Consider the following 13,497-nt stretch of genomic DNA (forward strand, 5'->3'; position numbering starts at 1 on the left):
TGTAATGAAGATCTGGCTTCATTGCTGGAGTCTCGTAGGGCTGATAACTGAATCATTCCTCTTGCACTGAAGTCCCCAGTTGGAAGGAATGCATAAAGGCACAGCATTCTAGGACACTGGAGCAGTTGTCTTAGCGTGAATCCTGCCAACGGAACAATATTGCTTGCTGTTGCATGAACAGAACATGTCTCCTCTGATTGTTTTTCCCTGCTCTTTTGAGATAGATGCTGTCTGAGGATCCCCACTGGTAGAAGGTCTTCTCTGAGGTACAGTTACAGCTCTTTACACGTAACCTCTGGCATTGGTAATGGAGGGTAAAAAAACAAATCTAAGTGCTTTTTGGGTGAAGCTTGCTCCTCTCCTGGAAGGTATTTGTGACACTGGACAAGAGACTGCCATCAGTGGTGCATTCCATGGTCCTGTTCTAGGGTGCTTCAACTGTCATTATCCCTTTTTAATTTGGGGAGTTACTGAAGTGTGATAACATCCCTGGAGTGGCGCCTGGGAGGGACCAGGGAGAAAGGTGCCTCTTAGGAGAATGCTGATGGCTTTTTGTGCTGCTAAGAAGGTGCTGCCTGGCCCAGCCACCTTCTCCATGTCAGACTGGTGATTGCTGCTGGGGACAGCCCCCCTGCTTGGGCCAGCTCTGCCCTTGGAGGTATCATTCATTTGCCTAGCAACTGGTGACTCTTGGGAGCCAAGAATTGAATTGTTGAGGCGTTATAAGCTTTATGTATTGCATTACCCCAAGGTAAGTGATAGAAAAGGAGAGTTAATCCTGTGATAGAGAGGGGAAGTGCCACTGCAGAGCAATCATTTCAAAGGCAAACAGAAATATTTATAGGCTCGGGACTGTGAAACTTGCCGCTGCACTCTGACACGAGATGTGCTGCTGATGCCCGGAGCAGCACTCGAGGAGCGGGCTCTGACAGTCACGCGGGCTGCAGCTCTGCTGAAGGTAAGTCTCAGCTCGCGCTGGGTCCAAAAGCATGTGCTGATGTGGTCAGCTTGGGTAAGGTGTTGTAAAATCGGAACTGAAAAGGATTTTCAGCCCTTCAGAATTCCCGTGTGTGTTGTTTGGTGATGACCTGTGCAGTGATGGCGGCTTGCAGAGATGTCCCTACCCCAAGGCACTGCACCACACCACCAGCTCCAAGGGAACGGGTGCCCCGTATCACAGAATCCCAGACTGGTTTGGGTTGGAAGGGACTTTAAAGCTCATCTAGGTGGCAGGGACACCTTCCACCAGAGCAGCTTGCTCCAAGCCCCATCCAACCTGGCCTTGAACACTGTCAGGGATGGGACAGCCACAGCTTCTCTGGGATTCCCTGCAGCCCCTTTAGGCACTGGAGCTGCTCTCAGGTCTCCCCTTCAGGAGCCTTCTCTTCTCCAGGCTGCCCCAGCCCAGCTCTCTCAGCCTGGCTCCAGAGCAGAGCTGCTCCAGCCCTTGCAGCATCTCTGTGACCTCCTCTGTACTGGCTCCAGCAGCTCCACATCCCTCTTGTGTTGTTGCCCCAGAGCTGGGTGCAGTTCCCACTGCCAGCAGGGACTGACCAGTTCTGATGGGAGCAGGAAGAATTTTCTATTACCTGCAGACAATAGAGGGAAGAAATGAATTCATTCCCATCCCAAAAGCAATCTCCGCAGGCAGGTTTTGAGGCAAGTTTCCAACCGTTTTCCTTTGAAAGGAGACCACCAAGCAGGCTTTAAAGAATCCTTTATCTTTCTAGCAGCAACATAATGGTGGTGGAAATTTAAACTTCACCATCAAATATTTATCCTATTACAGTGTCTTAAGTAATTTAAGCTGCTGAAATCAACACTGTGGTTTTATTTTTAATGAGCCTTGTGTAAAACAGCCCCTTCGATCATTGTCAGGTGCGTGTGGAAGAGTTGCATTTACTCAAAGAATTTTCAATCTCCCTGAAGAAACTCTGTTAAATAATGCACAGCACTTAACAAAATGTTACCTGTCACTGGTGGCAAAGCTGGCTAGGGCTGGGCAAGCCTGGCTTTGCTGGAGGTTAACAGAGGAAGGGGGTCTTTTGGGGTTGGTTGGGAGCTTCCTGGGGGAGGCTGGTTGTGTTTTAATCTACCTAATGGCAAGAGCACCCTGGGTCTAATTTTGGATGGGGCTCAGCCTCGTGGAATGCAGTGGGTGACGGCAGGGTCAGGCTGGGTGGTTTCTCTGCCTGGAGCCAGCGGAGAGCTCACAGCTGGGCAGGTGGAGGAGGGGAAAGGCTGCGGGTCGCCGAGGTCCCTCCGGGCAGGGCAGCACGGGCTGCCCGAGCTGCTGGAGCCGGGGCTGCGGGCAGGGCGGCACCGCCGGGGGAACACTGACCCCCAGCGCCCGGCAGCGGGAGGAGCCGAGCCGGGCTGAAGCCGCGGCGAGAACGGAACTGAAGCATCGCGCCGCAGCAGAGCGAGAGGGGGAAGAGTTGGGGTGACCGCAGCTAAAGCGGCTGCTAAATGAGGTCCGGAAAAGCTCTCTGTAAGCTGCTGCTGTGCAGCGGCGAGGCTGAGGTGCCGCAGCCCGTGTAATCGGATTCCCGGAGCAGAGGTAACGGTCCCGCGGGACGCTCTGTGCTGGCAGAGATTGACTTCCCTTTGGTGAAACTCTTCAAAAAGTGATGCTGCTCAGTGCAGCTCAGGTCCTTGGAAGGGAAGGAAAGCTTGGGCAAAGCGGCTGCCTGATACTGAATCCCAGACTGGTTTGGGTGGGAAGGGACCTTAAAGCTCCTCCAGCTCCAACCCCTGCCACGGGCAGGACCCCTTCCACTGGCGCAGCTTGCTCCAAGCCCCTGTGTCCAACCTGGCCTTGAGCACTGCCAGGGATGGGGCAGCCACAGCTTCTCTGGGCACCCTGTGCCAGCACCTCAGCACCCTCACAGGGAAGAGCTTCTGCCGAAGAGCTCAGCTCAGTTTCCCCTCTGGCAGGGTAAAGCCATTCCCTTGCCCTGTCCCTACGTTCCTTTGTAAAGCATCCCAGAGATCATTAGGAAAAGTGGGTTTGTGCAGCAGTAGAGGGGGTGATTGATATCAGCAGGGCCTGACACTTCCAGCTGGACCTCCTGTAGGAGGTCATGGCCATGCAGCTCTGCAGGCAAGCATCCCAACTTTCTGTATCCTCTGCTTCTAAGGTGTCCCTTAAGGATTTCCATTAATGACTTTCATAGTTTTTCCCCTTGCTGCTCTTTCCTGCAAAGCCTATGTACTCTGCTCAGTTGTGTTAATTTCTTCAGATACTGGCTTTCCACGTTTGGTTCTTGATAAGATATTAGGAAGAAATCCAAAATAACACTCGAGGAGAGATTTCTCACATGGCAAGAATCAAGTTTCATTATGTGTCATAAATTCCTTGCTATTCCCATGTCTGTAACTCCTCAGTAATGAAAATGAAGGTCTCATTGGTGCAAAGCTGTCTAGGACAGCCACATCAGAGGGTGGCAGGCCCCCTTGAATGCTTGGTTTCCAGCTCAGCTATCAACTCATCAGAAACTGAGCCAGGAGACTTTTGGGAGCCCAAAACAGGCCCTTTGCAGCCACTACCCGAGTTGGCACAACACCGTCATTGCAGGAGAGAACAACCACTAGGAACTTGTGTCCTCGGATTATCCTGCCAGCACTGGCTGTGCCGAGGAGGGAGGATGCTGCAGCACGGTCCAGGCAGGGAGCGAGGCTCCCTGTGCCAGCCAGTAGGAAGCGGATCCTCCTCCTGCTTTCTCCCAAGTGCTGCTAATGAAGCATTCAGCCCCTTCACTAAAAATAAGGCTCCCATAGCAGGAAAAGACCAACCGGCGTTCCCGCTGGATGCCTGTTTACTTTGGTAGACCTCGCGTTCCCCAGTTAACAGCCGCTCTGTTTGCAGGCAGCGCGGGTTTTGGCTGCTGTCCCTGGCATGTTGCTGATAGTTATCCAAATGAACCGGGAGGATTGTAACAGACAGGGACACTGGTGCAAGTGACAGGCGCAGAGACAAGAGCTGCGAGAAGCTAATTTACACATCGAGTTTCACAGCCTGAACCTCCCTTCCTGCTCAATAAGCTCCTCAGCTGCCGCTTTGTACCCGCCAGCAGCTTTCATACAAATAAGGGAGCTCTCAAAATCTTCCTTTTTGCTGCCTGCTTAGACAAGAGATTCTAATAAAAACCCCTCTTAATATTGTTGAAAATAAGTCCTCTTTTATGTGGAAATGTGGGCTTAATGTAAATACTTTGTGCTGCTCTGATTCCCTTTAAGGGCTGCGTGGCTGGTAGCAGTCCCCGCGCAGCCTTTCAAGTGGCTCAGGAGGCTCAGCCTGCTGCTGGGATGTGGGCTGGTCTCGGGGGGGAGCTGCGCCCTCGCAGCCCTCTCGGCACTGTGCGACTGTTCGTTTTCTCCAAGAGGGATCAGCTGGATGTGGGGAAATGCAGCAGCATCTGCAGTGAGGGAATTGGCACCGCTTTCCCCCTAAATAATGTGGTTATAGGGGAGAATGTGGTGAAGGTAGTAGAGGAAGTGTGCAAGGGAGCCCTGCCATCTTGGCTTCCCCCATGGAAGTGTCCAAGGCCACCCTGCAGCCTCAAGTGCTCGTGATCCTTCATCTCCATCACTATGTGCTGCCACACACTGTGTCCACACAGACATGATGCTGCTGTAGGGCTCAGCCACCTCTCCCTCACCACTCAAATCGATTTTACAGAGCATAAAGAATGGGAAACGTACAGTGTTGTGGAAAGTATTTATTAAGATCTTCACCATTTAATTTTCCTTGCTATTTTGAGCTCATGGAGGAAATTAAACCAACCACCAAGCCTTCCAGCTGCAGAAACACTGTTCTTCAGCCCCTTCTGGTCCTCTCCTCTTTACGAGACAGTGTAAGTTTTCAGTGCCCAATAAAAGCAATCATCTGTATTCCGTGGCTGCAAGCAACTGCACTGGCAGGGAGCGGAGCAAGTCGAGAAGCTTTCGGAGGAGAATACGAATTATCTTGGGCAGGGAACACAGCACAGAAGGACCCTTGAGCACCAGGAGATATTGCAGCGCAACCATCAGGTGTTCTCCAGCGCGGTGCGGTTGAACAGAGAGACTTTCTGCTTTTGAGCAAAAACCTCTTACTTGAGTATTCCCACGGGGCCGTTCTTGCCACTTAGCTCAGCCATTTAAATGGCTGCTCATGGGTTTTTTAAGGCCGGGATGAGTGGACAAGCCTTTGATGAGCTCAGCTGGCTTGAGGAGCACAAGTAATACCCTCCAGCCGCTGAGGCTCGTGGCTCCGCAATGAGCAGGACCATTAAAGGCTGTTATAAAGAAACAACCTCCTGCACCCTCAGCTACATAGAATTACAAAAGTCCCCCCAGCGTCCTCAAAGCATGGAATTAACAGAGGAGAGCTGTAGTTTAATGTGATGGATGGAGCCCCCGGGGCCGCTGTGTCCCTCCTCCGTCAGGGCATGTTGGGCAAGCACTGCTTCTTCTGATAAAGTGCAGATAATGACACCCTTAAATCCAGGCGTTGGGCTGCTTGAGAGCCATGGAATCAACAGGGTTGGAAAAGCCCTTTCAGCTCATCCAGTCCAACCCTTACCCCAGCACTGCCAAGGCCACCACTGCCCCATGGCACTGAGGCCTCGTCTCCACGGGGTGTGAACACTTGCAGGGCCAGTGCCTGCAGCCCTGCCCTGGGCAGCCTGTTCCAATGCCTGAGCACCCTCTGGGGCAGGAATTGTTCCTCAGCTCCATCTAAACCTGCCCTGGGGCAGCTTGAGGCCGTCTCCTCTTGTCCCATCCCTTGTTCCTTGGGAGCAGAGCCCAGCCCCTCCTGGCTCCATCCTCCTGGCAGGCACTTGTAGGGAGCCATCAGGTCCCCCCTGAGCCTTCTCTTCTCCAGCCTGAACCCCCCAGCTCCCTCAGCCGTTCCCATCACACTTGGGCTCCAGGCCTGCACCAGCTCCATTGCCCTGCTCTGGCCCCGCTCCAGCCCCTCTATGTCTATCTTGTAGTGAGGGGCCAGAACTGAACACAGGATTTGAGGTGCAGCCTCACCCGTGGGACAGGGGCACAAACACTGCACTCATCTCCTCATCCTCATCCTCATCCTCAATGAAGATGTTTCTGCCACACGGGAGTCCCTCTGCTATCGGCAGCCCTGGAAGTTAAAGAGGGATTTGAGTTACTGACATTATTTGCTCCCTGAAGGCTGTGGAGATGAACCGAGAGGCATCTCTGAATAGTAACACCCTGGCCGCACACTTTGGAGCGGGAGCAAGCCCTGCTCCAGAAGGAAGCCCTGAAACGCCCATCCCCTCTAGAGCGAGGAGGCAGAACTGCTCCGCAGCAGAAGCCCATTAGGCAGTTTGGAGGCAAACTCCTGTTCCCAATCTGCTAACTCGTATTTAACGGCGGGGCAGGGCAGGCTCCCCGCGCTGTGCTCGGGCTGTGCCCCGCTTGCGGCCAGCGGGGACCCGGCCTCCCTCCGCCTTCCCCCCCCGGAGCCCGGCGGCTCCACAAGATGGCGAGCGCGGGCTCCCCCGCCCTGCCCAAGATGGCGGCGGGCGGCCAGGCGCGGAGCGGGAGCCGCACCGGGACCCCCGGCTCGGCCCTCCCGGGGCGGCGGCGGCGGGAGCGGCTGCTCGGGTACCGCGCGGAGGGGTCCCTGGAGGGCGGGAGCCCGGCGGCCGCCTCCGCTCAGCCCGCGGGGGAAGCGTCGCCTGCGGCCCGGCGCCAGCAGCGGGGGGGGGCCCAGCCGCCAGGCCAGGTAGGAGCGGGGCGGGCTGCGGGGCCGGGGGTGCGGGTAATGGTTAAGGGCCGCAAACGGAGCAGGGCCGTGAGGGAGTTACCTGGAGAATTCACGTGGTTCTTCCCTCCCCACCACTTCGTTACGCTCCTGTGACCGTATTTGTGTGCTCCAGGGCCAGCTCTGGAGTTTTTTACCGTTTAAAAGCCGGCGATGGGATGTTAGCCTAGCAATAGTCCGTCCTGCTACATTAATTGCCAGCTACAGCGTCCCCAGGAAAACATGGAAATGGTGATTAGCCACATACGGTGATGGTTTATGCTTTGAGAAGTAACTTGCTCCTGGCGGTGGACTGTGCCGTAGTGCAAGCTATCTGCTCCTCTTTCGTCCTGTTTCTCAGTGATGCAGCTGTGCATCAAGGTGCTGCTCAAGCCCTTCAGGTCCACATCCAGCCTTGCAGCTAAAGAGATAGGGTGGTTTTCTTTATTTCAGTTAAGCTTTAGGATCTTATCCCTTCTTCTACCACTGCTCTTCACAGAAAACAGCTGAGAGACGACCCTCAAAGAGGCTAAAAACCAAACACCCTGGTCTAGTAAAATCTGAGCTAGGACTTCCACGTGGAAGGGGAGCCCTTGCTGCGTTGGTGGAAACACCCCCAACAACGGATGGGGATCAGTGTTCAGAGGATCCAGGAGACCATGCTGTAATTCAGCAGCAAAAAGGTGAAAGCATTCCAGAGACTAACAGAGAGGAACAGGAAAAGGAGCATAATGCATCTCACAAGCCACGTGGGGTGAAATCAAGAGATGCTCCATCAGAAACGGACAGTGGTGAAGGTGCGCATGCTTGTGTCTGCAGCGAAGAGAGCAGCTGTGAGAGTGCACTTTCTGATGGGTCTGGCTCGGAGGACACTGCTCTCCCAACGAAGCCGATGCGACTGGACAGCAGCACCTTCTTGGATGAAGACAGCAACCAGCCGATGCCCATGGACCGGTTCTTTGGAGATGTGGAGTTTTTGCAGGTGAGATGATGACCTCCTCTGTTCCATGATGAGGTGATGCTCAGCTCTGTTCCACTCAAGTCTCACAACTGCAAACTAAATTAGGCTGGACTTGTAGTTCTCTGGCATCGTATTCCTGTCCTCTAGAGAGAACTGTCTTGATCAGAGCTGGAAGTAATTGCCCAGCCAGATTAATTTCAGATGTAAAATCTTTTGTACTAAATTCTTTAGTCCAGTTCTATAAGACAGGTATTTTTACTCATGAAGACATACAGAGCTGTACTGTGGAGACAGGGTGTTATTGTCACAATGTTTTCTCACTGTGTGTTGGTGCCTGGTGTAACAGCTGCGGCAGGATGTGAACCTTTGGGGAGGCGGGAGCTCTGCCATTTGCCACAACAGACTTTCCTCACTGCTTTTATCCTTTCTTTAAAGGATCTCCCAGCAGTTGCTCTCCCAAGCACAACGATGAGCAGGCGAGAACTCCGAAAGCTCCATTTCATTGCGAAGGAAGAGGAGGAGGAAGAGGATGTTGTCTAACAGCAAAGTGTAAATAAACTAACCCCTTTCTCATTGCAACCACGTGATGCTGGTTGGCTGTTGCTAACATAAGGTGTCTGCGTTTGCCTTTTCTCAGAGAGAGAGGTGGTGGAGTTTGTTTTCCTTGAGTTGGCAGATAGAGGATTCTCCCACAGTTGTCTGGGGCTAAGATTGACTGAATTGTCAGTGATTTGGAAAGAAATTGCAAGTTAGCATTTTACCACTAATGTTTAGGAAAAAAACTGGGAAAATGGAAGCTCTCAGAGCTTGCTTATGATTTTGAGGTCCTGCCTAGGATGAACACTTGGTCTCGCTCCTTTTTTCAGAAATAGCCAATTAAACCAGGTGAGAACAAGTTCCTTTTGCTATGAATTCTGTGATGTCTGCCTTTGTGGCATCCTGTTAGTAATGCAGCCAGTTGACTCCCCAGAACCAAGAGGGACACCAGGCTCTGTTGTGTGTGCTGCACTGTTTGTATCTAAACCAGAACCAGTTAAACCTCCGAAATGCTGTTCTGCTGGTAAAGCATGGATTCAGTGTGAGGGCAGCGATGGTAATCTCTGGGAGTCAAGTAGTTCTTGTTGCATTTCAGTTCTCTTAATAACCACCACATAAAGCTGGCTGCCTCCCTCTTCCACCAGAGCAGCTGTGAGCACTGCCTGTGGCAACATAGGCAGTATTTTCAGTTGACTTCCCAGGGTTAGGAATAGGGATTTTGTATACAAATGCATCAGTGGTGATAAAGGAGGAATAAAACTGCTCAGTGTGAGGCTTGATCTGTAGGTGAGCGAGTACTGCCCGCTAAAGATGGGGGGCAGCCCACCACGTTCTAGCCTGCATTTGTACCCAGTAATGAGTAATTTCAGATGGTTTGAGGACTGTGAACTCCCCCAGTGTTTATGATAATACATCTTCAAAAGTGTGATTATGTGATAAGCTCCCAGATCTTTATTGTTACAGTTTCTTCTCCTTTTCTATAAAACATAGAGAAAATGTTATCAGCAGATGGTTTAAATAAATATTAATTTCTACAGCTACAGCCTGTTAAATGTTCAAAAGTTGTAAGTCAAACAAATTGTAAATGCATGACATGTTAATTTATTCACATTTCCACTCCAGCTGATGCATTGTTTCTGTCAATGATATTTCTTGGCTCCTTTTCACTCTTAATTCTTTAACACAGAAAAATCTAATTTTTTAATAGCATATTCATGGTTCTCAGCACAACTCCAGCTTGAAGCAGCTCTCCCACCCTTCCTTAAATGATTTATTTGCTGCTGTCTCTTTCTAGCAAATATGGCTTTGCACACAGACATTTGGGGTTGTTTCAGCACTGTGCAAAACAGTGATTCGCAGTTTGTAGGAACTGCACCCTACAGATGACAACTGTTTTGTCATCAGGGTCTTAGCTGTGATGCCATCCCCAATGTCAAACCAGTGCAGTGAGTGATTGTATCTTGGGTATGAGTACTGTATAGTCAGTAAGGTAATATGGAAGGATTGATTAAGTGCATTGGTGTTAAAAATCCTGCATTTAAAATGCTCCTACTTAAATTTTATATTGAAATGTTTGAGGGGGCTGGGTTGTTGTTTGCAGCTTGCTAGTCTCTGTAGTAAAGCTCCTGCATTTCCAAGACATAGCAGGTCATGGCTCACCCATCAGTTACACCTCTACACTGTTCTGTGTGGACTAGCTTGGATTTACTTAGGTAGGGAAGAGGACCAACAATATGGGGGTAAAGAGGGTGAAGTTATTCACAGTCAGCAGCTAGTGCTCTACTAGCAATCTCCCTGTGCTCAGCCTTTCCATTCTGAATTGCCATGCTATGTTAGACCTCATTAACCACTCCTGCTCCTCTGCCTCCACATAACAACACAGGAAAATGGTGTCAATTTTTTAATTTGAAGAAATTCCCATCACTTACACTGACAGTCCCTATAAATTCAGTTGCTGTCAGCTGGTACTTAAAAAAAAAACAAGTAAAAATTGATCCATTTGTATTTTGTTACCTGAGGTAGGAAGTGTTTTACAAAGGCAATATTCTCTGGAGCACCAGGTAAAACTGATTATGCAGTTACTTTCCTTGTGTTGCTTCAAGCTACAGAGGCAGAAACAGAAAGAGAGAAACCAGTGGGGAAGATGCTAAAGAACCAAGGTAGCAGAAGCAAAGATGTGGTCATGCATGAGTGTGGGTGTTTCAGCACAGAAGAGCCAGCAGCTCTGTCACTGAACCGCCCTTTAGCGCACCTGAAATACAGTGGTTATCACCTGGAAAAGGCATGGAGCAGAATAATTATCCTGAAGTACTTTGTTTGGCTTAAAGTTCAGAGAAATGCGCATCTAGCATTAGTTTTTCGGACCTATGTTTGTCATGGCTAGAGAGGCAGTAGAGCTTAATCCCTGTCAGCCTCTGGCCTCAGTTTTATACTGACTTGCATCTGTATTTTAACAGTGTGATGGAAGGCAGGCTTGAAGTGAGAAAGCAGGAAAGCAGAATTATGCATGAGGTACCTGTATGCTTTGTGAGATGGCATCTGAATTACTTGGCAAGTCCCTTTTGGCAGGGACTCTGAAATAAGTCCTTTAGCAAACTAGAGCTGTTCAAAACCAACCAAATATTGAAGTGACTTCAACATTTTGAAGTCACTTCCAGAGATGCACTATCAAATCCTGTGGTTGTGCTTTCTTCTCCTGTAAATTTTAGTTTTGTCACAGCTGAGGTTATGATTGGTTTTCTTATGGCACGCAATATGTACAAGTTTTAAATTATCCACAGTAAACAGCAGCTGATAGAAGTATTCCCAGTTCACTTCCCTTCCATCTTGTGTTTTGACAGCTTCTGCCAGTTCTGGGACAACAGCACGTTTCTTCTCTATTCTTCAGTGCACAAAAGAGAAAACAATATTGCTGTTAAAGGCTTTTTTTCATAATAATTGAGCATCCATCTTCCTTTCAGAAGCAGGCAGAATGTGAATTCCTTCACTGTAACTAGGCTTCCCAACCCGAGGAAATATAGCACATCCTGTTTGCTTCACAACTGCACAGTGCCTGAAAACAGGTCTGAGAGTTTGCCAGAGAGGAGTCCCCACAAAGGGGGACATAGTGAGGAGGGGTATGTTCTGTACAAGAAAAATCTGAACAGAAGCAAAGCAGCTAATGAGAGACAGCATCGTCATCTGCCTTCAGGACTTTATGTCATGAGAAGCAGCTGCAGCACCCAAGCATCTTTTATCACAGTGCAGTGGGGTGAGTAAAGACTCTGGCTGTTCCTTTCCTGCCTAAGATGAAGGGTAGTTTGAATTAATATTTTGTACATACATGTGATCAAGATTCCAGGTACTGAAGATGATTCTGCTCTCCCTGTTACTGTAGGGGTTGATGGAATGCTTACATGGGCAGTCATCTCTGTCGAAGGGTCCCTATAAAACAAGAGGGTGCCCTGCTCATCATGACTGACTCAAGATAGATCACCCACATCATTGCCCTCCCAAGATCATTATCACACTGCGTGCACATCCAGCTAACTCTGTCCTTCCTCTACTGTAAGTCAGAGTGCTGCCTGCTGGAACCAAGACTCTGCTTTAGAAAGGGCTGAACTCACCTGACAAGAGAACCACCCCTCTGTGGTGCACAGGCGGGCTGCTTCCTCCTCCTCCCTTCTGTCAAAGTAGCATCCATTGTATTTCACAGATTTCAATTTATCTGCCATCATGTCAATGATCCTTTTATACTCATCTCTTGCTGTAGGATGAACATTTGAAATAAAGCTGCTAACCTAGAAAAGGGAAAACCCCCAAACCAATCATTCCTTGGTGCCTATAGCAGCCTGAAGCTCTTTTCTACAATCGCTATTTCATACTATAGAAGTCTTTTATATGTGATCACAGAATTAACTTGCATCTTGAAAATAAGCTACTTCAACAGAACCTTTTACCTCTTTCATGTAGCTCCGTATTCTGCTTTCACAACTGTATCGCATGTAGCTTGACTTGTTCTTAAAGCGAGACTCTAGACCTAAAGGGAGTTAAGTGTGTTGTAACTTAGCTACTGTTAGTGCAGGGCTTCTGCCTTCCCCCTTCCTTCCAAACTCCCTATGTGCAGATGTTTTCGTTCTATTTTTGCTTTACTGGGTCAGGACTACCCTGCTCTTAGCATTTAAAAGCCCACCCAGTGCACCAGCTGAGAGCAGTAGCTGATATTATAGTTGTTACTTGCTAAAGAGATTGTGAAAAGAAAGCAATTGTTCAGGAAGCACCACAACAACGACTTGGGAAGGGGAAGTGCAGCTTGTGAAGGGGGTTGAAAGAAAATGTAAAGAAGGTTAGCTGGTACCTGCAATTAGCAGGATGCTAATAGCAAATCGTTAACAGATTGTAAATGCACACCTGTACTAATGGGGAAAACAATGTATTCCAGATGCTCTGTTGGACAGAGCAAGAAGGAACACTGGAGTAGTTTTAGCCGTTTTTCTGATGCTAAATATGCATATCCTGTACGGAAGCCTTGAAAATGTATCACCGCTCCCCTGACAGGGTACCAAACCGCTCCAGCTAGAATTGCTCCCACATTTTTAAGCTATGATAGAATGATTCTACTTCAAGAACAGCAGGACTGACAGAAGTGCCTACAGCAGCTCCCTGCAGTCACCGAACGCACCTTCAAACCACTTCTCATCCTCTTCCTTGTCCTCGGCCAGGATGTTCTCGCTCAGGTTGTGGATGAGATCCGCCAGCAGCCTCTGCCTCCTGGGAGCCCGCTCATCGCTGAGCAGCTTCCGAGCGGCCTCCACCACGGCCTCCCGCTGGGTGCAGAAGGCGGCGAGGAACCGCTCGATATCGCTGGCACCTGCGGTAAGGACGAAGCGGCGCGGGCTGAGCGGCCGCTCCCAGGCACTACCCCACCGCCCGGCCCCGGTGCACTCACAGCCGTGCCACGTCTCCCCCGGTCCCAGCAGCACCAGCTCGCTCTGCGGCGGCAGGGCGCGGAAGTAGCCCTCGGTCAGCTCCGTCCCGTCCTCATAGAGGCAGAGGCGGCTGCCTGGCAAGGGAAGCTGCCCCGCGGGCGGGTGAGGCCGGGCCGGACCGCTGCCCCGCGCCGCGGCCCGCGGCCCGCACCTGCAGCAGCCGGCAGCTCTTCCGGAGCAGCCCGCGCAGGCTCCCCGCCGCCACCCCGAATTTGCGCGGGGCGCAGCGCCCGCGCACCCGGAAAGCGCGGAGCGGCTCCGCCATCCCCCGGTGCTGC

The 13,497-nt window shown here is 50.6% G+C and overlaps 2 protein-coding genes across 4 annotated transcripts; one reads left to right on the forward strand and one right to left on the reverse strand.

The window, feature by feature from the left end:
- Window positions 1-895: 895 nt before the first annotated feature.
- Window positions 896-9,313, forward strand: CUNH1orf174 (chromosome unknown C1orf174 homolog). Its single transcript, XM_061450027.1, has 4 exons — window positions 896-958; window positions 6,437-6,736; window positions 7,254-7,736; window positions 8,151-9,313. The coding sequence occupies exons 1-4, from the start codon at window positions 896-898 to the stop codon at window positions 8,253-8,255; spliced, it is 951 nt and encodes a 316-aa protein (XP_061306011.1). The 3' UTR covers window positions 8,256-9,313.
- A 1,121-nt stretch (window positions 9,314-10,434) lies between these two features.
- Window positions 10,435-13,494, reverse strand: DFFB (DNA fragmentation factor subunit beta). 3 transcript variants are annotated; one of them, XM_061450390.1, is made up of 7 exons: window positions 13,371-13,494; window positions 13,180-13,306; window positions 12,913-13,101; window positions 12,191-12,270; window positions 11,858-12,031; window positions 11,575-11,675; window positions 10,435-11,133 (listed from the first exon to the last, which is right to left on the reverse strand). In XM_061450390.1, the coding sequence occupies exons 1-7, from the start codon at window positions 13,482-13,484 to the stop codon at window positions 10,920-10,922; spliced, it is 999 nt and encodes a 332-aa protein (XP_061306374.1). In that variant the 5' UTR covers window positions 13,485-13,494; the 3' UTR covers window positions 10,435-10,919. The 3 variants fall into 3 exon arrangements, with proteins under 3 accessions (XP_061306374.1, XP_061306373.1, XP_061306375.1); XM_061450389.1 differs by having other exon boundaries at window positions 12,913-13,306; XM_061450391.1 differs by having other exon boundaries at window positions 10,995-11,390; window positions 12,913-13,306.
- Window positions 13,495-13,497: the final 3 nt, after the last annotated feature.

This window comes from Pezoporus flaviventris, unplaced genomic scaffold (assembly GCF_033815535.1).
Source record: "Pezoporus flaviventris isolate CSIRO_AGI_PZ_B2104156 unplaced genomic scaffold, CSIRO_AGI_Pfla_v1 ptg000009l, whole genome shotgun sequence".
NCBI lineage: Eukaryota > Metazoa > Chordata > Aves > Psittaciformes > Psittacidae > Pezoporus > Pezoporus flaviventris.

What these genes read in the sequence shown, in the direction of transcription:
- DFFB (XM_061450389.1), bottom strand. Translation starts at nt 13,484, where the DNA reads ATGGCGGAGCCGCTCCGCGCTTTCCGGGTGCGCGGGCGCTGCGCCCCG. An exon ending in AGAGCTGCCGGCTGCTGCAG is followed by an intron (nt 13,307 to 13,370) that starts GTGCGGGCCGCG and finishes CCCGCGGGGCAG; the next exon opens with CTTCCCTTGCCAGGCAGCCG. An exon ending in TACGGAGCTACATGAAAGAG is followed by an intron (nt 12,032 to 12,190) that starts GTAAAAGGTTCT and finishes TCCCTTTTCTAG; the next exon opens with GTTAGCAGCTTTATTTCAAA.
- CUNH1orf174 (XM_061450027.1), top strand. Translation starts at nt 896, where the DNA reads ATGCCCGGAGCAGCACTCGAGGAGCGGGCTCTGACAGTCACGCGGGCT. An exon ending in GGGCTGCAGCTCTGCTGAAG is followed by an intron (nt 959 to 6,436) that starts GTAAGTCTCAGC and finishes GCTTGCGGCCAG; the next exon opens with CGGGGACCCGGCCTCCCTCC. An exon ending in GGGCCCAGCCGCCAGGCCAG is followed by an intron (nt 6,737 to 7,253) that starts GTAGGAGCGGGG and finishes TGCTCTTCACAG; the next exon opens with AAAACAGCTGAGAGACGACC.